The sequence below is a fragment of the Pinus tabuliformis genome, chromosome 8, assembly GCF_031772625.1.
Source record: "Pinus tabuliformis cultivar Carrire ecotype Pingquan chromosome 8, CPIR1, whole genome shotgun sequence".
NCBI lineage: Eukaryota > Viridiplantae > Streptophyta > Pinopsida > Pinales > Pinaceae > Pinus > Pinus tabuliformis.
Genome location: NC_142294.1, coordinates 90,356,837 through 90,380,285, shown reverse-complemented (window position 1 = coordinate 90,380,285; position 23,449 = coordinate 90,356,837). Strand labels below are relative to the sequence as shown.

The 23,449-nt window shown below is 36.7% G+C and overlaps 1 protein-coding gene across 1 annotated transcript in view; it reads left to right on the top strand.

Annotated features, from left to right (window-relative positions):
• Positions 1–2,471: 2,471 nt before the first annotated feature.
• LOC149234286 (putative receptor-like protein kinase At5g20050) overlaps positions 2,472–23,449 on the top strand; it is an 84,103-nt gene continuing 63,125 nt past the window's right edge. Inside the window, exons 1-3 of the mRNA XM_089368212.1 lie at positions 2,472–3,192; positions 4,189–5,174; positions 11,359–11,580. Coding sequence (XP_089224338.1) covers positions 2,472–3,192; positions 4,189–5,174; positions 11,359–11,580 — 1,929 coding nt within the window. The remainder of the gene's footprint in view (positions 3,193–4,188; positions 5,175–11,358; positions 11,581–23,449) is intronic.

Sequence of the window (23,449 nt, the reverse complement as noted above, 5' to 3'; positions counted from 1 at the left end):
GTTTAACCATGATGACAGTGATGATGACCACATGATGAAGATGAAGATGAGTAGGATGATGACAATGAAGATGATGATGATAATGAAGATAATCTTTGGGTTAGTGGGTTGGGACAAGGTTTTTGGAGTTACAAAGAGTATTGAGATAGCTTTATTAGGTTATGGTATCATTGGGTTGGGATTATTAAGTTAGTTGATTAGGTGGTTTGTAATATGTTTTATTCCATTGGGGTCTAGGGGTTACTAAATTAGGAATATCAGGGTTTAATGTTAACAATCAATGGGTTAATGTTAAGGTTTAGGGGTTGTAGGTTCATTTTTAAAGACTTTAGCAGGTAATATGCATCTAAAGGGGTGATTGCATAAGGAGTGAAAAAGTTGAAGGAACCTGTGTCAACTAGGTATGATTTAGAGTGGTATGGGTCAATGGGTTATGTATTGTTGAGCATGTTAAAATATATTAGCATCAATACCATCATAATCATGATGATGATTCACACACCTTTGATGATGATGAGAATGATGGCGATGATGACGATGATCACTCTCTACTTAATGGATTATATGGTTGGGTCCCATCATGCCCATCAAGTTTGATGGCTTTATGGTTTGGAAAGTTTAGTCGTCATCATAGTGATGGCAATGATGATTATGAGAATAAGATGACAATAAAAATCATGATTAGTGGGTTGGTTTAGACCAGGTTAGCGGAGTTAGAGAGACTAATAAGTCAAGTTTATTACTTTAGGGGTTCAAGGGATTGTAGCTATTAGATTATTTATTTTCTTTTATTAAAACATCTTAGTAAATATTAAATTAATTATTATAATTATATTTTAAACTTTATTCTATTTATAATTTTATACCTATCAAAAAATATTAAATTAATTATTGTAATTATATTTAAAATTTAATCTATTTATATTAGTGTACACATCAATTTTTTTTTACTAAAATAAAAATAGAAATAACCAATTTAATTATTTTTAAAAAAAATTTATAACCATAAAAATCTATAACCATAATAAAAGAGAAATGCTTTTGAATAAAAAAAATAAAACCAAAATCTATCTTAAAGATACCTCTTCCTAACATTTTCTCTCTTCCATGCATTGTCTCTTTGCAATGGACATAACCTGAAACTTACATACATATGACATGTCTCCAATATAAAGCATATACAATTTTACCATAAACAATACACTACATTGCACCAAATCCGATCGACTTGGTGTCGCTCACCTAAAAAACTAATCGCTTGTGATATCCCATATCGTTTTTTAATATAAATATATGAGCCTTTTTCTCCGTTTTCTTCCCAAGAATTATTGTCTTTCGGATATAACTCAGGAAAGGTCGGATATAACTCAGGGAGAGAGGTATTGTTAGGATGGTTAGAATTTGGGTAGAAAAATTTCAAGTAATTTTGCAGTAAAAGTACTTGAATCATGTTTTTATAATAAAATTAAATTTAATATTATTTAAAATTTTTATTAGGTATAAAATTTAAAATTAATAACTATAATTTAGATTTACAAAAATATATATTATTGTATGAAAATATTGCCAAAATTTCTTAATTAAATTGTCAAAATTTCCTAATTTCAGAGAGAAAAAAAGCAGGGAGTTAGAACACGGCGAACTCAGCAGCCTTCTTTTCGGTAGGTCGTCTTTTATTTTGATTGAAGTTAGAGTACGGCTAACTCAGCCTTCTTTTGGGTATGTCGTCTTTTATTTTGCTTTTGTGCGAAGTTTTAGGTCTTCGGGCTTTCAAAGTCTTTGTGGACATTATTTTTACATTTTTCTATTGACCGACAAAAAGTGTTCCGGTGATTTCGGTGGAAGAAATGATCCCTGGGAATGCGATTCTCTCGGCACAGTGTTCACGATACTGTCCATACTCTGAAAATGGTTGTCTTCGGGCTTTCAAAGTTTTTGTGGACATTATTTTTACATTTTTCTATTGACCAGACGAAAAGTGTTCCGGTGATTTCGGTGGAAGAAATGATCCCTGGGAATGCGATTCTCTCGGCACACTGCTCACGATACTGTCCATACTCTGAAAATGGTTGTTGTTGACCTCAAAGACTTTGTAATGGAAAATCCCAATACTACTTTTGACAGCATCTTCCATAGATTTTCTTCTATGAAGATGGCTGTTGTTGACCTCAAAGACTTTGTAATGCAAAATCACAATACTACTTTTGACGGCATCTTCCATAGATTTTCCTCTTTGAAGCTTGTCCGTTGAAATGATTAATGTATGGAAGACTGACGAGCCAATGAAATTAATTTAAGAGGAAGGGGGATCCAAATTAAATTATTGGACGTTAATTTCGATTTCGTTCAGTTTAATTGGCTTTCTTTACTTATTTAACACTACCTACGCTTTATTTTCCTTCCTTTGCTGATAGCGGGTCAGTTTTTTCTTCTCAACCCTGATTATATGCCTGTTATCTCATCTTCTCGCGATGGTATTATATGTTCAACGCCTTCGTCCATTCCTGCTTCGACAGCTATTCTTCATTATCTTTACTGCCTGCTGTGCTTCTCTATTACCCTGCTCCTTATGCTTGGACCAACAATACCAGTATTGCCAAAATTCTAATAAATGTGGGAGTATGAATATATCGTATCCTTTCGGTGTAGGGAATCATGGATGCGGTCTCCCTGGCTTTCAGATCGACTGTGTGCACAACTTCAGTCTAGTAATCACAATTCAGGGCCAGAATTACACAATACTAGAATTTTCCCACCATTATAAGACCTTCGTTATTGTCAGAGGTGAAAAGTGCAAATTCTTAGATGATCCCATTGACACGCAGCTACCGCCAGAATGTACAGACATTGTCTTCAGAATCGGTAAGGAGAACAGGACCCTGAACGTGTACAAGTGTAATAACCAGCATCAATTGGACCATTCAAAAATGCTGAGCGGCAAATGTAATTCTAGTGTCTCTTACGGTTCGTATGACAATGGGAATTTGATTCCGGGATGTTCTAAGACACAGGTAACAGTTGATGTGGGAGTAATGCACGTGATTGAGAATGATACAAAGAGAGATGAAAGCTGTAGGTCATGTGAAGCAAGTCAGGGGATATGTGGTTACCGTCACAACACTTCGGATTCAACTGCACCGTTCGTGTGTTATTGCGAGGATGGTTCCCGTGCCGACAACTGCCACGGCCATGGTATGCTCTATTTTTAAATTTACCCAAAACTATTTCAGTTAAGATGTTATTAATTTATCCATAGGAACCACAGAAATAGGGCTGTTATACGTAGAATTATATGGCCAACCTTCATCGCTCTCATTTGAAGCTTGTAATGTTAATAACAATGGCTGAACCGAACTCAAAACATCTAAGGGGAGGGTTCCCCTTATCGTCGGCCGTCTTTACCAATTCAATGTCTCTCCCCGATTATGAAGTTTGCTTTTCTTGTTGCAACTGCCATTCTCCTCCTCTTATTCATGATATGCTATACGCTGGTTTGGAAAACTATCATGATATGCTTAATAACAGTTGAGATGAGTACCTTGCAACCGACAGTCCTCAACAATAATAGGGTTAGTAATCATATCCTGACAATTGTTAACAACAATCTATGGAAGGAAGACTACGCCGCGGGGTAAGTGCAAACCTTTAGATAACTACTCTCAATTTTTGGGACCCGCCTGTTATTTTCGTGTAGCTCATGGATACACCAATCTCCCGCTTTGGGATCAGTGCAACGAAAGTAACGGAAGAGTATATATGTATATGTTTTTCTGGATGTTGTCAAGTATTCATTCTCTTTGCAAAAACCATGCACCGTTGCTTTTACTCATAATAGTTGCCATGCAACGGTGCTTTTATTCATAATAGTGTCATGCACGGTTGTTTTTATTTATAAGAGTGGTTATGGTTGTGATCACGTAAAATTTTAGCGGCTAATATTTTCAGGTGGGTTAATTTTCTATCATTTAAAAAAATATTCTCTAATTTCTACTTTTATAAAAATGATTGCCAAATTTTACCATATAAAATTATTTAATCTTAAAAATCCCAAATACATCTATAAACATTTCATAGTTTACAACATTTCATAGTTTACCAATTAAAAAATAAAAAGATAGTAAAATTCTCAATATCTTTAAACTTCCAAAAAATTTATCATCCTTAATATTTTCTATGGCTGCGATGCAGGTCGAAAAATCAAATCGGCTATTGTAATAGGTACCTATGGTTTCTTCGAATTGAAAATCACTGTGAACTTGTCTCTTGTTTCCACTATTTTCGTTGGGGTTATTGCACAAAGATCGCATTCATATCGATCTTTTCATTCGACTGCAGGTTGCATCTTTGGAGGAGTTGCGCTGACAATAATAATAGTGCTGTCCTTAACATTTTATTGCAAGAAGAGAAGAGATCCTCCTGGTAGCTCTACTTCAAAGGTGGAGAAATTCTTGAAGGATTATGCTTATGAAATGCCAATGCCAACCAGATATTCACTCTTTGAAATTAAGAAGATGACCAACAATTTTGCGGAAAAGTTGGGCGAAGGAGGTTATGGCGTGGTGTATAAAGGAAAGGTTGGGAACGACATTTTAGTGGCTGTCAAGCTTCTTGATAAGCATAGGCACAGCGAAACCCAATTCATGAATGAAGTCGCCACAATTGGACGGGTCCATCACTTCAATTTGGTTCGTCTGTTGGGGTATTGCTTCGAAAGCCCCACAAGCGCACTGGTATATGAATACATGCTTAATGGATCTCTCGACAAGTTTACATTTGCCGGAAAAGAGAATGGGCAAATCTTAACGTGGGAGCAATGCTATTCAATTGCTTTGGGTGTGGCTCGTGGAATTGCGTATTTACACCATGATTGCCAAAAACGCATCATACACTTCGACATCAAACCTCACAATATATTGCTGGACGCCGACTTCACCCCTAAAGTCGTTGATTTTGGTCTAGCAAAACTTTGTGGGAAGGGAGACGACCATATATCGATGACGGCGGCGAGAGGGACGCCGGGATACGTTGCCCCAGAGTTGTGGTCGAGAGAAATGGGTCCTGTTACAGATAAATCAGATGTCTATAGTTTCGGGATGCTCTTGCTAGAAATTGTTGGCGGCAGAAGGAATATTGATGTCCAGGTGAGCCAGTCCAGCCAGTTATACTTCCCTGATGTTGAAATATTAATTTCCCCTGCTGCGTACTGTTTCCAGAAAACCAGTACGCTTCCCAGCACATATTAAAACAGCAGACACCTAGACAACAGTTTTGCCAAAGCAATTTTCCCTGGAACAGATAGAACCGTGCGATATGGATGGGCAACTGTTTGATTGAATGTACAGGGCCTGCAGCAATGAGTTTGACGTGAAGTTGAATCTTCATTGACAATCAGATTTATGAGTCAAGCGATAAATGAAATTTAATGCGGTTGACAGAGTTGGTAAAAATGGTAAACAACAGGTTTTATTGCGGACATGGGGAATGTACCGCAACATCCAGAAATCTCAGGAATTAGATTTATTTTTCTGCTGCTCCATACCTTGTCTTAATTTCCAGTCTTGTCATAATAATTTTAAGCAGTTTTTTCTAGTGTGCTGTTTTTAATGTAATGAGCAGCAGCATAGAAGTAGAGTGAGAGTAGTGTTAATCTCTTAGCAATGTAGCACAGCAGTGCTGGAATGTAATTTCTGTGTTTTGAAAAAGAATGTGCAGCAGCACGAGCTCAGATGAATGAAGCTTTCATGCACAGCAGTGCAGGGACTGTAAATGAAATGTAAGAGAGAAGCGGAGCAGCGCTTAAATGTGATTGTGTGCTGCAGAGAAGAGTAGAAGCAGCAACGAAGGCACATCAATGCAGAAAAGTAGACACAGCAGTGTGTAAGTTTTTTTTGAGGAACAGAGATAGAGCTCTCTTTGTAATGCACAGCAGTGCAGAAGTTTTTTTATGTGTGCAGCAGCATGAATGTATAAATGTATTTTACACACAGCAGTGTAAAATGTTTCAAGGAAGAAACAGAGTGTTACAGTAGCGTGTTACAGCAGCGTGTTACAGCAGCGTTCTGAGCTAAAACAGAGTGTTACAGCAACATGTTTTGTAAATGCACAGGAGTGCAGTCACAGCAATGCAAAGTGCAGACACAGCAGTCAAAAAGAGCGTGTTGATTTTTCAGAGGAGACAGAGTATTCTGGTTCTCTGTAATGTACAGTAGTGCAGACACAGTGATGTATTTTCTGTTTACAGCATGAAATTTTTAAGTCTTGCACTGTCTCTAAAAGTAGCCTTGTTGAATCCCTCTGTCAAGAGGAAAGTTTTTTAAAGAACATTCTTTTATGAAATTCCTGTAACAGTTAGTTTACTTTTAATAAACGCAAGTTAAAATACTTGACGTCAAAAATTTACGTTGCTGAAACACCACGAACAGCGTTGCTGAAACACCAGTTACAGCAACCAAAAAAACTGTGTTGCTGAAACACCGTTTCCAGCAAGCGATTTTCTGGGTTTTCTGTGTTAAAACAGAGTATAAAAACAGAGCATTTTTTTTGTCTGTTTGTTATGGAATTTTCATAGATCTCCAACATGGTATCAGAGCTAGTCCAGGCTCTTTGAAGTGTCAAAGAAGCTGAAGGAAGGGTTTATTGCGGTAGCAGCTTCACCAGCAGAGTGAAGGCTCAGCCAAGAAAGGATCCAGGTATTTCTCAGATTAATTTTCTGTGTTGTTGTTGAAGAAACAGTCAGTGATTTTAAAAACACAGTCAGAGATTTTAAAGCCTAGATAAGAATGGCAAGGTCAAAGAAGAAAGCCTCCAGGGCTGTTAAAAATGTGTCTCCCCCCTCTACTAAACTAGAAGGCAATCCATTAGAATACATTCTATTTGAAGTTCCAAAGTTTGATGGAAACTTTGATGTATGGGAAATAAAGATGAGGGCTTTCCTAATGTTTGAAGGGATTGAAGTCTGGGAGTCAGTGATTGATGACAACAAGATGGATAAAGAATCCATGGAGTATGATGCACAAGCAGCAAAGACTATCTTGGATGGTCTCCCTGATTCAGTGAAGAAGAATCTTGGAAAATATACATCAGCAAAGGATATATGGGACAGACTGCATGACCTTCATGCAAAGGGAGCACTGACCATGACAATGAGTCAAGAAGAACCCATCATAGAAGCTGAGAATGAAAAGCTTGACCTCATCAAGCTTCAAGTAAAAGAAAGGGATGAAAAGCTTACAAAGCTTAAGAAGGAACTTGATGAAAGCAAGAGGAAACATCATGAAGAAGTCATATCCATGACAAATCAGCTGAATGAAGCAAGGAAGCAGGCAAAAGGAGCTGAAAAGAAAATGGAGAGCAGTCAAGCAGAAATCTCCAAAATGAAGTCTGATATTATCTCCCTTAAAATAGTAGCAGCTGAAGCTACTCGTAGCAAGGAAGAAACTGAGGGACAACTAGCAAAGAAAAATAATGAATGTGAAAAGTTAGAAGAAGAGATTGTCCTCCTCAGGAAGAAGGTTGAAGGGATGAACAAGATCATGAAGAGCTCTCAAGCCTTGGATGATATGCTCAGCTATCACAGATCTCCATATGATAAATCAGGACTTGGGTATGTAGGTGAACCCTCAAACAAGTATGAGGATGCCTTAAGAAAAGGAGATGTGAAGAAGCCAGAAAGAGATGGTGATGCTCCTAGTTCCAGCAAAGGCAAGGAGAAAAATGAAGGCTGCAATAGAAGAAATCCTGCTCCAAGCATAAAACCAGCTCCAAGAAGAAATGTAGCTGATGTCAAAGAGGCAAAAGGCAATGGTTATCATCAAAGGATCTCAAGGCAGCAAGGCTTCAGAAGTACATCAAGGAAACCTCCATATACCAGGTATCAAAGTTCATTTTTTGGTTATTGTTATGCTTGTTCAAACTTTGGTCATATGGCAAAAGACTGTAGAGCATTTCATGGAGATAGATGTTGTGGTCCCCGACAATCTCCAAGAAATAATTTCACAAGAAGAAATCATGAATTCTTATTCATGAATAAAGTTGAATGCTTCAAGTGTCATAACATTGGGCATATGGCACGTGACTGTAACTTGACATGGGCTCCTATGCAAGCTAGACCCATGCAAAAGAAGAAAGTTAAACAAGTATGGAGAAGGAAAGAAATACAGTCAGAAAGTCTCTTGAGCTCTCCAGCCGATCTAAGTTTCTTTTGAGAAGATTCTGCTGAAAGAAGATAAAGCATACACTAAAGGGGAGCTTGTAATTTTGTTGCTGAACTGTCTTAACAATCACTCTTTGTTGAAGACCTTTTCATAAGGGAAAGATATGAAGTTAAATCTTCCATAGAAGCAGAGAAGAAAAGTATGCAAAGCAAGAAGAACCTCACAGCAGTGGGAAGACAGAACATAAAACAGCAGTTTGGAAATTTTTGTTATGGAGCACATGCATTGAAATGCATAGCAATGGAAGGTAGTTTCCTTCTATGTAATGTGAGAGAACACACTCACAGCAGAGTGAGTACAATACATAGCAGTAAAAAAAATGTAATGTTTTTCTTCATATGCAATGCAGCATGCAAAGGAATGCATAAAGAAAAACAGGGACAGCAGATTTTTAATGCACATTGGATGTATAAGAATGTGTGTGGCAGCAGAAAGCCAAAGGAATTGCACAGCAGTGCATTGTGTAAAAAAAATGATGAATGAAGACTAAGATTGTGTGAAGCAAGGGTGTAAAAAGAAAAGGCAGCAGCCTGTGTTATTTTTTTTGTGGAGAATGAAGTGCCAAGAGTATGGGCACACAGCAGTATGATGAAACAAAAGGCAGCCACAGTGCAAATTACAGAGGCAACGCAGCAACAAATAAAAACCCAGGGATGACAGAGTCTATGGTTATGGGTATGGACAGCAGTGCATAAGAAAAGGCAGCAGCGTGATGGCAAGAAGGAGAAGCACAGTAGTGCGAAGAAAATGAAACCAGAACTAAGAGAGAATGAAGAAATGTGTTTTTACACAGCAATGCAAATAAGAAAATGCAGCAGCATGAAATTTTTTGTTGAAGAAATGAAAGGTAATGGCACAACAGCAGTGCGAATGTAATCAATGAAGGGGAGCACGCAGTGCGTATTTTTGTTGTTGAATGTGAAAGGAATGCACAGCAACGCAAGAGCAATTTGAGAAATTATTTTATGCACAACAGTGCAGTGATAGAGAGAATGCTGAAACAACAGTGCTGAAACAGCAGTGCTGAGATAGAGTTGCTGAGATAAAGTTTTTTAATGGAATATGCAGCAGCATAAATGTATTGAAAATTTTACACATAGCAGTGTAATGTTTTTCAGGAGAAGACAGAGTCTGTAATGAATAGCAGTGTAGAGCATATTGCAGCCTAAGCACTATTGTGAAGATGCTCTCGCTGTGTTTTGGAGCAGCAATGCATTCTACAGGCGTGTTTCAGCAACTGTCTGCGAGATGCTGAAACACGTGTTTCAGCAACAGACTGTGTGACTGAAACTGTGTGTTTCAGCAACAGCCTGGCTAAAACTGTAATTTTCTGAGATAACAGAAATTGGTTTGTGGAACAAAAGCGTTCCTTGGTGAATCCCTCTATCAAGAGGAAGATGCTTTTTAGCATACACATGGTAAATCCCTCTATTAAGAGGATGATGCTTTTCAGCATAGTCACAGGTGAATCCCTCTCTCAAGAGGAAAGTGCTCTTCAACACATTGTTATGGTGAATCCCTCTGTCATGAGGAAGGTGCTCTTAAGCACAGTCTCAGGTAAATCCCTCTATTAAGAGGAAGACAATTTTAATTGGTTGTGGAACTGCATCAGAAGCAGTTGGTGAATTCCTCTATGTGAGGAAGTGTTTGGGTACGACAGAATGCCCAACAGTTGAAATTAAAGGGGAGTGTTGAAATATTAATTTCCCCTGCTGCGTACTGTTTCCAGAAAACCAGTACGCTTCCCAGCACATATTAAAACAGCAGACACCTGGACAGCAGTTTTGCCAAAGCAATTTTCCCTGGAACAGATAGAACCGTGCGATATGGATGGGCAACTGTTTGATTGAATGTACAGGGCCTGCAGCAATGAGTTTGACGTGAAGTTGAATCTTCATTGACAATCAGATTTATGAGTCAAGCGATAAATGAAATTTAATGCGGTTGACAGAGTTGGTAAAAATGGTAAACAACAGGTTTTATTGCGGACATGGGGAATGTACCGCAACATCCAGAAATCTCAGGAATTAGATTTATTTTTCTGCTGCTCCATACCTTGTCTTAATTTCCAGTCTTGTCATAATAATTTTAAGCAGTTTTTTCTAGTGTGCTGTTTTTAATGTAATGAGCAACAGCATAGAAGTAGAGCGAGAGTAGTGTTAATCTCTTAGCAATGTAGCACAGCAGCGCTGGAATGTAATTTCTGTGTTTTGAAAAAGAATGTGCAGCAGCACGAGCTCAGATGAATGAAGCTTTCATGCACAGCAGTGCAGGGACTGTAAATGAAATGTAAGAGAGAAGCGGAGCAGCGCTTAAATGTGATTGTGTGCTGCAAGAAGAGTAGAAGCAGCAACGAAGGCACATCAATGCAGAAAAGTAGACACAACAGTGTGTAAGTTTTTTTTGAGGAACAGAGACAGAGCTCTCTTTGTAATGCACAGCAGTGCAGAAGTTTTTTTATGTGTGCAGCAGCATGAATGTATAAATGTATTTTACACACAGCAGTGTAAAATGTTTCAAGGAAGAAACAGAGTGTTACAGTAGCGTGTTACAGCAGCGTGTTACAGCAGTGTGTTACAGCAGCGTTCTGAGCTGAAACAGAGTGTTACAGCAACATGTTTTGTAAATGCACAGGAGTGCAGTCACAGCAATGCAAAGTGCAGACACAGCAGTCAAAAAGAGCGTGTTGATTTTTCAGAGGAGACAGAGTATTCTGGTTCTCTGTAATGTACAGTAGTGCAGACACAGTAATGTATTTTCTGTTTACAGCATGAAATTTTTAAGTCTTGAACTGTCTCTAAAAGTAGCCTTGTTGAATCCCTCTGTCAAGAGGAAAGTTTTTTAAAGAACAATCTTTTATGAAATTCCTGTAACAGTTAGTTTACTTTTAATAAACGCAAGTTAATCTTTTCCTTTTGCTGTTACACCGTAACTCAAAAATACTTGACGTCAAAAATTTACGTTGCTGAAACACCACGAACAGCATTGCTGAAACACCAGTTACAGCAGCCAAAAAAACTGTGTTGCTGAAACACCGTTTCCAGCAAGCGATTTTCTGGGTTTTCTGTGTTAAAACAGAGTATAAAAACAGAGCATTTTTTTTGTCTGTTTGTTATGGAATTTTCATAGATCTCCAACACCTGAGTGGGCTTTCAAGCTGATTGAGAGTGGCGAGTTGGGGATGAGACTGAGAGGAGGAGAAATAGAGGCTGCAGATGAGGAGAAGGCGAAGAGACTCGCAAAAGTTGGATTGTGGTGCATTCAATACCACTCCAGAGATCATCCTTCTATGACTACGGTTGTCCAAATGTTACAAGGAAATGAAGAGAACGTCCCCAATCCTCCGTTACCCTTCAATGAAGAGAATGTCCCCAATCCTCTGTTACCCTTCAATTCCTCTAGTACCCTCCAGTACTCCTGAACGTCCTCTACGGTCTTTCATGGTGAATTCTTCGTCAATTGAAAATAGATCCTAGATCTCCATCTTCGAGCCTGTTTATATGCAAACTAGTCTTCGCATTATTTGTTTGTGAAAATGACTGGGTGACTGCTGTGGATGAAACTAAAGACCCCGATAACTTTGTAATTTTAAAGGAGAATCAAGAAAATACTTTGTAATATTGGGATTTTTAATGACATTATACTTGGGAGATATTCCTTTATGAGAAAACTACGACGTTGGAAAAGATTGTTTTACCATTTATTTGTGTAATAAGATTGGAATTTATTGAGAAGAATTTCTGGTGAAAATCACATCATAATTTATAATTATTTGTGATTAGCTTTGAATCAATAAATGTGGTTCATTGTAAATATAAGTTGGTCTTGACCATGAACCATATTTGTTAGTTCGAAATGAGTCTCAAATGAATCATGATATGATTTTAGTCTAAAACTCTCCTCAATAAAAATTGGAATTTCTTTAAAGAAAATCATAAAATCATATTTAGAAAAATATGTTTATGTAAAAAATTATTTCCATATTATTGCTTATTCTCTGGTAAGATTGCACTTTATTGACAATATTAAAGTATCTCAGTTTGTTTAATATGGTTTATATTATTATATATTTTAAAATTAACAAAATCCTTTCATATTTTCAAAAATATATATTTTTATTTTTAAAAATTATATATGCAACCGACTTTCTTAGCCTTTTATGTTGTCAAAATTACACTGAGCTTGGGAGGCTTCTCTCGAAGCTTTTTGAGCATAAGAATGAAATCTTAAATCAAACTAAATAATTGGTTTCTTTAGGTCCAATAGACTAAAGTTTGGTCTCAATGGACGTTAACCATCATCATCATCATCATTTTTATTTTTAAAAAATATATAAATATTTATTCCAGTCAATTCAATTTTTTTCAATATGTGTTAGACTTTAGAACCATCAACTAGTAATATTTTATAAATAACCTATAACTAATATATAATCTGTAAAATACGATTCCAAATTTATATAAATCATAATGTGGTATTCGGAAATTTAATATCTGATGCACATTCAATATTCATCTTTAATTTTCACATAAAAATTTCATTTTCTAAAAACTTTGAAATAATATACAATAACATTAAAAATGATTTGAAACATTAATTCAAAATGCTCTTATGATCTTGCTCTTATGATCTTAAGTTCATGTGGACATAACTATTGAAACCAATACAAATATCATACAACTAATTAAAAGCATAATGAGGATCCATTTTTTCTCTCTAAAGCTCGAGAAAGTAGGCTATAAGATTTGGAGGGGATAATGGTATATAAGTTAGTGTGATAAGAATCCACAACTATTCTACCATGTTTGACTCTCCATCATTCTCACCTATGATACTATGCACCCTATGTTGCTCCTAATATGCCCGTAAATTTTTGAGCGATGCAACACCCAAAGGTAGCAGCTTCACCTATCGAGGTTTTACCCATACCAGATCTCCGTATAAAAGTATATAAATTTGTATTAAATATAAATTAAAAACTAATCATATTTTCAAATTTTTAGTTATATTATTATTATTATTATTATTATTATTATTATACACTTCAAATTATATATAGTTAGAATTAATACTTATTTTAGAAATGGTTAACGTTAATGGGAGATTATTGAGATGTTCTTTCAACTTTTATATCTATGTTAGAAATAAGTTGGATTTCATAACACATTCTAACTACTTATTTTAGAATTGGTTAATGTTAATGGGAGATTATTGAGATGTTCTTTCAACTTTTATATCTATGTTAGAAATAAGTTGGATTTCGTAACACATATATGAATGTATTGTATTTGAGTTTGAAAATGTAATAATAAAAGGTGTGATTGTCTTCAACATGCATTCTTTCAATTTGTTAAGAACATGAGAGCAGACTATTTACTTGTTTTGTGAGTGATATTATTTTGTGAGTACTTGTTTTATGAGTGATATTATGTTGTGAGTTTTATTTCTTTGTGTTTTTGTTGATGTGTAACAACCCCGAGTTAAAAGTTCATGTAATAAAGCTAATAAAGACAAAATAAGACCAAGGTCATGGGACATGTATTTCAAGCTGAATGTTGGGAAAAACATCATAGCGGGTGTTCATTTGGTTTATTATGGCTAAGGAAATGGGCAAAAGAAATGACAAAGGCATTGAAAATGAAAAGATGCATTAATTGACATTTATGAAAATAATGGAAAATAGGAGAAAATAAAGGTGAAAGTCGAGGAGTAAATTGAACGAAAAAAGAGGAAATTGAAGAAAATAGAGGCCTCAATGATAAAAAGGCTTATGGTGATCAATTCACAGTTTTTTGTCAGTTTTAACTTGGGGCTCTCTCTCCGTTCTCTCTCTCTCTCATACTCTTGCACACTTAGAGCATTCTTAGAGCACTCTAGCATTGGAAAAACGAAGGAAAAGAAAGAAAAGGGAAGCAAAGACCGAGCAAGGAAGAGTTATATCAAGCAGCTACAATAGGATTACTTTACAGGTATCGAGTTACATGTATGTTTTCCTTGCTAGTTTGAACATGCATGGTACATGCATGTGTGTATTTGGTTCTCTTGATTTCACTGGCACGAGTTTTTCCAAGTGTGACAGTGGTTTCAGTTTTGTCTTGCCATTTTCGGATAGTCGTGGTGTGATGGGGTTTTTTAACTTGGTTGAGCTTTGGATTGCCGGATGGTTTTGGAACTGGGTGAGGTGGTCTTAGGAAAATTCTCAAGGGCCTAGGAATCCCTTGAACAATAATGATAGGATTGCGGCTTAGCTTGAGGGTGGAGACGGGAAAATTCCTCAAGGTATTGGTGAAAAATCCAGAGGCATCCAAGGTTGTTTAGGGCCTAGTGATTTTGGAAAGATTGAGATAAAGCCTGGTAATGTATGTTTTTATTTGGGCCTAGGAATCCCTTGACCGATAATGACAGAATTGTTGTAAATCCTAGTTGTATAGGTGAGGGTTTCGGGCCTAGGAGTCCCTTGACTAGTTTTGGTGGGATTGTGGTAAAACCTAAGGAATCCCTGGTTGTTTTGTTATGAGTCCCACATTCATGCTTTGAATATCGCACAGGGGTGATTGGCTGAAAGAAATATTTGGTTCAGTGCAATCTATGGTTGGGTGGTACATGGAAGTCCCTAGATTAGTTGGATTTTGCATATTTTAATGAGAGTTCTTTTCTCTTGTATTTTATGAGTAAATGTACTTGTTATGATGTGACTTTGATGGTCGTTCTATCGTAGTTATTATTATTGTAATATGCTAGTCATAAGCATGGTTTCATGACACACTTTAGTTATGGCTCTCATCATGTTTTGATTAGTAAATGAATGGATATTGAATGCACGACATAATAGATGTTATTGCAGCTATTATGAGAGGGAATTAGACCTTCTTGATGATTTCCAAATAGGTATGAGGCCCCTATGCTCAGATATGGATTTATAACCTGTAGATTACATGTTCACAATGTTTTTGGTGGAATGCCTATAATGGTTAGGCCCTGTTAGGTAAAATTATTGTCTTTATTTTGGATCAATGGCTTTGTCCTTGTGTCATTCATCATTCTGGAAATTTCTATCAAGTTCTGGGCAGAGGTCTGGATCCTAGCCCTAAAAAAGTGGTTCATATATCGAGGTCGCATGCATAAAACTGGGTAATTTAAACTGCAGTTGCTAGGACACAGGGTTATCCATGTTACTAGAGGCTTACAATTATTTCCTTGCCTTGTTATGCATGTGACTAATAGCCTAGGTCAGTGAAAAAGTAGTCTAGCTTAGGGTCTAGGCCTCTAGAGTGGTTGTTTAGCTCCTGGGAGTCCTGTAGCTCCTAAGGAGGGTTAGTAAATTTTTGGTTTGTCGATTCCACTTCCTTAACTGTACTTAGGAGGTTGAGTCATATCATAGTAACTCTTTGTCACATGTTTACCTTGGTAGACCAGTGAACTTGGGTAAATGTGGGAGGAGGTGGTTACAAATTGGTATTATTCATGCGACTAGAGGCTTACAGTCATTGGCCTGCCTTGCTATGCATGCGACTAGCAACCTAGGTCAGTGAAAAAATATTCTAACTTAGGGTTTGGGCACCTGGACTGGTTTTTTAGCTCATGGGGGTCTTGTAGCTCCCGAGTAAGGACAATAAAATTTCAATTTGTCGATTCCACTTCCTTAACTATACTTAGGAGGTTGAGTAATATCATAGTAACTCTTCATCACATGTTTATCCTTGTAGACCGATGAACTTCGGTAAATGTGGGAGGAGGTGGTTACATATTGGTATCCAAGCATTATTCAATACTTCGACTAGATGGGAAGAATGTGTTTTGCATGTATGCATGTCAGTTTTCTATGTGGATTTTATGCATGCATTGTCATGGTTATGGTTGTCATGCATGAGGTAATGGTATGCAGTTGGTATTTTCATGCATGAAGTTGGTATATTGATATGATCATGATTATACATGTATCTTCCTAATTTGGACTAAATTTGCAGATGAGATGGACTCCCCTGAACTTCACTGAGGTATGTTTATTATGTTTATATTTTGGTTTAGTTGACATGGTATACTTGTAGGAAGAATAAGATCATAGATGACTAGTAAAATGGTGGATTATAGTCTACGAGACTCCCTATATAGATTATATGAGAAACCAAAAGATGAGTACTCCCCTCACATAAGAGACACTTTGCGGAGTTTAAAGGCAAAGATCAGAAGTTGTAAGGAGGACAATGAAGAAATTATTCAGTCACAGGAAAGGCTTCGCAAGGCACATGAGAAACAAGCAGAGGCCAATGCAGTTATCCTTCAAAGTTTGTCAAACTTGGAGAGACATGGACAACCACAAACCATTTATGGGCAAGGGGACATGAATAATGGGGCATATGCCAGTAGGTCTCATGGTTGACACAAGCCAAATAGAGATGAAATAGTTAGAGATGGCAATTTCTTGGACACATCAGATATGAGAGGCAATATACATGGGTTCTACTCTAGTTCCAGTTTAGACAAGTATCATGGTCATCATAGCTATCATCCTTACAAGAGGAATGACAGTGAATATTTTTCAGATGAGTTCAAGAAATCCAAGCCACCTACGTTTGATGGAGAGTTGAAGAAACTAGAATATGTAGAGGCATTGTTACCTAGGATGAAGAAATTGTTTGCACTGCATGACTATATAGAGAACATGAAATCCAAGATAGCTATTTTCAACCTCAAAGGGAAAGAAAAAATATGGTGGGAAGATGTGAAGCATGTCAGAGACATTAAGACAAAGGAGTTCAGTTGGCATGAATTAAAGAGACTCTTAAGGAATAATTATTTGTTAGAGAGGTACTACAACAAAGCCAAGGTGTTCTATGAGCTAAATATGGGATCAATGATAGATGAGGAGTATATGACCAAGTTCTTGGAGTTATTGAGGTATGTACCATATCTTAAGGATGGGAAGGACAAGGTTCAAAGATTTGTTAGTGGATTTCCATTAGCATTTAAGGATAAGATTGAGTATGATGAGCCTCAATCACTTAAAGAAGTAATTGGAAATTTGAAGCACTATTATGAACAATCGAAGTGTAAGACATATTCTAAGCAAGTTTGAAAAGGGAATGACAAAGCTAAAGGTAAATGGCCACCGAAGAGAACAAGACCTCAGGTTTTCAAGTTTGTTGGTTTGGTTGTTTACAGGTTGTTGACAGGTTTGCAAGTTTGCAGGTTTGATTTTTTACAAGTTTATAGGTATACAAGTTTGCAGGTTTGGTTATTTACATGTTACAAGTGTAGTTACAGGTTACAGGTTATAGGTTAGTGTAGTTAGCTACATGTACTAAGAAGAGAGTTCATAATTGGGTAAGAGCTTGTGCATTTGAGTTGAACGATATGCCTACATCAACACATATAAATGTACTACCATTGGGATTGTACATTATGATTTTGGGTATGGATTAGTTGTATCTTCATAGGATTAAGGTGGACTGTTATGAAAAGGCTATTGAGTGCTTGGATGACAATGAAGAACAAATAATATTGTAGGATAAGAAGAAGGCAACATTGGTGAGGATGGTTACAACTATGTAGGTAAAGCGAAGTTGCAGGAAGGGGTGTGTATTGTTTGCAGTGCATATTTCTAGTGATAAAGGTAAGGATGTTGATGATGTAGAAGTCTCATAGATTTTAGAGTTGTTTCCTCATAGGGAAGTGGACTTTTCTATTGATTTGGTACCAGAGGCAACACCAGGAACAAAGGCACCTTACAGGATGAGCACTCTAGAGCTAGTGGACATGAAGTTGCAATTGAAGGAAACACTTGATAAGGAATAAATTGGGCCAAGTGAGTCACCTCGGGGTGCACCAATAATTTTTGTGAAGAAGAAGGATGGTACTCTTAGGTTATGCATTGATTATAGGCAATTGAACAAGTCGATGATCAAGAACATGTATCCCTTTCCACGGAAAGATGACTTGTTCAATCAAAGGAAGGGAACAACAGTATTATTGAAGTTTGATTTGAGATCAAGTTATCATTAGGTACACATCAAAGAAGAGGACATCTAAAGACTTCTTTCCAAACCAGGTAAGGGAATTATGAGTTTATTTTGGTTCCTTTTCCTCTGACTAATTATCCAGCTACTTTCATGTGTTTGATGAATAGTGTGTTGCATCCTTATTTGGACAAGTTTGTGATTTTATTCATTGATGATATATTGATATATTCTAATATGTGGAGGAACATTCTGAAAACTTAGCAGTAGTACTGAGATTGCTAAGATAGCATCAGTTGTATTCCAAGCTTAGTAAATGTAGTTTCTTTGAGACAGAGGTACGTTACTTGGGCCATGTCGTTTCCAGGGAAGATATTGCAGTGGATCTGGAAAACATAAGAGCTATCATGGAATGTAAACTCCTAGGAATGTGGATGAGGTTAGATCATTCATGGGGTTAGCAGGTTATTACAGAAGGTTTGCCAGGAACTTCTTGCGGATTGCATATCCCATTACATCATTGTAGAGGAAAGGAAAGAAATTTGAATGGACAAAGGAATGTGCAGTAAGTTTTGAGTAGTTGAAGTAGTTTCTTACAAATTCTCTAGTTCTAAAGATTGGAAATCCAGATAACGAGTTCGTGGTGTGTATATATGCTTGAAAGAGAGGCCGTGGTGGAGTTCTAATGCAAGAAGGACATGTGGTATGTTATGAGTCAAGGGAACTAAATGATCACAAGTATAACTATGTGACACATGATCTGGAGTTAGCAGCGAGCATTCATGCCTTGAAATTGTGGAGGCACTATCTTCTTGGTAGGAGATTTGTGTTGATGAGTGATCAAAGTGGGCTAAGGTACTTGTTTGAACAACCTAATTTGAATGCCAGGAAATCTAGGTGGTTGATCACTCTGAGTGAGTTTGAATTTAATATCAGGTACATTAAGGGTAAGGAGAATGGGGTTGCAGATGCCCTTAGCATAAGAGTGTAGGTAAATCAAATAGTAGTTATGAGTTCATATGGGACATATTTACAAGATCAGATCTTACAGGTGGGACAATAGGATGACAAGTACATGAGTCTTAGGCATAGGTTACAGGAGCAGGGTACAGGTGAATATGATGTGGACTATCATCTCACAACAGATTGTTTGGTAAGATTTAGGGACATGATCTATGTGCCATACAACAACGACCTCAAGAAGTTTATCTTGAGGGAATTTCATGTTAATATGTATTTAGGTCATCCAGGATATCAAAAGACATTGACAATGATGAGTAAGTTCTACTACTAGCCGTGTTCATAACATAACTCCATGTGTAGAATGTAACTCCAGTAATCATAATCACAATCCAGGGTCATCTGTGTGCAGAACGTAACTCCAGTAATCACAATCCAAGGTCATCCGCGTGTAGAACATAACTCCAGTAATCACAATCACAATCTAGGGTCTTCTGTGTGCAAAATGTAACTCCAGTAATCACAATCCAGGGTCATCTGCGTGCAGAACATAACTCCAGTAATCACAATCCAGGGCCAAAATTACACAATACTACAGTTTTTTGATAGAACCTTATTTATTGTGAGCGGTGATAAGTGAAAATTCTTAGATGATCCCATTGACATGAAAATACTGCATCCGAGACGTATACATATCACCAAGATAATTGTTTAGTCAATTTAGTGTCCTAAATTTCTTGCATAAATTATCAACCAAGGTTCATAAGCTTATGAAGTGTAGTGCACTATATGTGCTTAGTTAACCTTTCTTACTTCGTTGTTTTGTATTTTATATTGTTTTGGGGGTTTCTGTTCTTTGATTCCTAATGATGTACAATCTGAATTATGAGAAACTTAAGTGAATCTAATGGATTTCTTTTAAGGGAAAAATGTTCCTAAGTTAATCTAACTTCCTAAAGGTGAACCAAGAGTTGAAGCTAGTCAAAATCTAATTTAAAGAAAGGAAAAACAGAGCATCTATCCTATCTCATCATTAATTCTAAGTCATGAATCTATTTGTTAAAATTAAGGGCGAAGTTGTAATGCATGTTGAAATAAATACAGAGAATGAAATCAACTGAAGTACTTCTAGTTACTCTAGCCTTCAATTTTGAAATATAACCTTCTTGAGATGGGATACAAGCAACTCTATGTACTTTATGATCTAGAGAACTCAATGAAACTTGTAGAAGGTAACTCATTGATTTCAACCATTGTGTGAAGTGAATGTTTAACCATTTAGTTTAGGATGAGTATCAACTTGAAATGGTGTTAAAAAGCATTCATTAACGCAGAGGATTGAAAAATTTGTCCTAGGGAATAAATAAAAAAACAGTGAGTAAGCTAGACAAAAGTGCATTCTTATTACTTCAACCTTACTCAGTTTAGAAACAAAATCGCTTCCTTTCATAAAATGTGTTGGAAGAACAAGACTGCACAATTGAGTTTTAACATTATGCTATTGATCAAAACTAAAATAAATCAACCTAAGTTAGAAAAACTGCTAAAAGAAAAGTAACGAAATTAAAACTAAACAGAAAACGAATGGAAAGAAAACCTCCTTCCGTGCAGGGGCCCTCTGCAACTCACTTGGTTGAGCTGCTAACTAATTAAAAATGCTCTCTTAAATGATCATTGGAACACACGAATTATATTATAGAAAAGAACGAAGTAAAAAAAACAGAGCTGAAAGTCTGAAATTAATACATAAAATTCTCTGAACCCCCTCGGTTCTATACAACCATTATTTAAAAGGAAATAATCATAACCGTCTTTGAGGAAAACTAGCTACAGGTGGCTCATACGTATTACAACAAAACTGTGTAAACATCTGATCGGCTACAGGTGGTTTAAATTCAAGCGAGATGTTTGCAATAGAACCATTAACACAGGTGGTTGATCCGAGTTAATGCTTGCAACATAACTGTTATATTAATTGATTAACCACGAAAGAGCGGATGAAGAGTCATATTGTTTTCGGGTATCATATGTTTGAATCCACCTTTGACTATGATATTGAGCTTGCTTTCTTGTCGATCTGGGCTGAGTGAATAGGATAGAATCCATGTGGAGACGATTTTAGAGATGCCCATGTGAACAAATTCTTCATTTGACACCTGGAACCTGCTAGACCATGAAAGTAGCTACGGAATACACAGTTAGCTGCAAAATAGGTTTCGTTTTGTAGCTAATTTGCAAAAAATTATTCAAATAGCAAAATCATAAAAATATAACATGTCAATCATTTAATGCCTTCCTTAAGACAAAACCTATCATTTATCATTGATTGGGATCTGTAATCTTATGGAAAAGCAAGGGAAAAAGGTGAGAAAAGCTATCAAGGAGAGGATAATTATGGGGTTCAACATACCCCCATTGCAAAATCATTGCATGTCCTCATGCAATTTGCCAAAATTGTGAATTCTCCTTTCTTATTGGATTTGCTTAGACACTTCTGCTAGTACATCCAATTTTCTTCTTTTGCTCTTCTTTGAAGTGACTGCTATTCTGGGTTTCTTCATGAGAAGCCTGTATTTAAGGTTGATGACTGTTCTATTCAGACTTCTATTCTTCCTCTTCAACTTCCTATTTTTCTTATACCATAAGCCTAGATGCAGAATGGTATTATCATGAATAACCTTGTCCAATTTACTTTGTTCCCTCAAGGTTTCATTTTATTTCTTGGTATGTCTGTTCAATATCTCTAATTCATAGATTTCCTGTTTGAGAGAGTCAACTAGAGGTTCTTATAGATTGAGAGAGGGTTCTGGATTGACAGAGGATTCTGGATCCATTGAGGCACTTTTCTTCTCCAGTGATTCTATATAGTCATATATTTGTTGCTGTACTAGGTCTACACCTAGAGATCCTCTGCTGGGGTTGCCTTTGAAATAATGTTTATGAGAATTTTGAGGACTGTGTGTAGAGGGAATGTTATTAGGAGATGGTACTGGGGTTTCTTCTTCTAAATTTATGAAATCTGTCCCCTTTGATGATATCTTCTTTACCATACATCGAAGTCTAGAGCTCTTTCTAAGTCGTAGAGGACTTACATTCTCCTTCTTTGCACCCTTATTCTCCATTCTTATTAATTTTTCATCATCTTTTTATAATGAAGATTCAGGTTTGTTTTCAGTAGTTTCACTAGCTTTCTTTTTCATCTTCCCTTTTTTATTGATTTGCTTCCTAATCTCCATCAGTTTTTAGAGATTAGCTCTTCATCATTTTTCTGCATTGAGGACTCAGGTTTGCTTTGAATGGATATACCAGTCTTCTTTCTCCTACTCCTTCTAACATTACCTTCTTTAGGTGACTCTGGTGCCTCTTGGTAATAATTTCTTATCAGGAAATTTTCCCAGGTATCTCCTATGCTTTTCAAATGAAACTCAATCAGTATCTTTACCAACCCATGATGGTACATGGTTGTGTCTATGAATTCTATTTTCTTCTGTACATTTGAAGCCATCCTTCTTAAACTATTTAGCAGGAAGAAAGGAAGATTGATTTCTCCATTTTCTAGAAAGTTCATCAATAATCGTATATGGTAGACATACATGCACCCGAGTCTCCCCTCACAGGTGATAAATTTATGTAATATCAAAAGCATGCTTCTCCATTTACTTTTAAGAGATGAAATAGGAATTCCTTTTCTAAACACAAGGACATCCATACCTGGGTTCCTGTGGATTACTTTCCATGATTCACTGTGGAATTCCTTGTTTTTGAACCATCTTTCACCATGTCTTGGAAGTCTTGTAGCCTCTGTTATGAAGGATTATGTTTCTGCAAACTTAATGTCTCCAATTTCTACTTCTATACCATCAAAAGATCTAGCAAAAGATTTTGCGATCTCTTTATGAAAACCATCAAATTTTTCAATGAAGTTGAGCCATCCAGCCTTCTGCAACATTTCCTTGAGTTGTGGGTATCCTTCCATATATTTTGCTCCTACTGGCTCAGTCCTGACAATGAGTCCCATGGCTTCTGTTTCGCAAAATTTCTTAACCTTCAGAACTACTCTCCTGGTCTAGGAAATGGATTGACTGCGAGTATGGTGAAAACGAACTATGGGTTTGCGTGGAATAAGTAGATGGTGAGGGTTTGGAGAGACATGGACAAGTTGGTCACATCGTAGCCATGACCGTTAATAGATGGAGTTATTAGGGACTGTTAAGTACAGAGTATGGAGGATGTGGTATGATGAAGTTATTATGGACCGTTAGGTATCGAGTATGGAGGATGTGGTGGAGATGTGGTATGATGAAGTGGCAGTCAAATCAA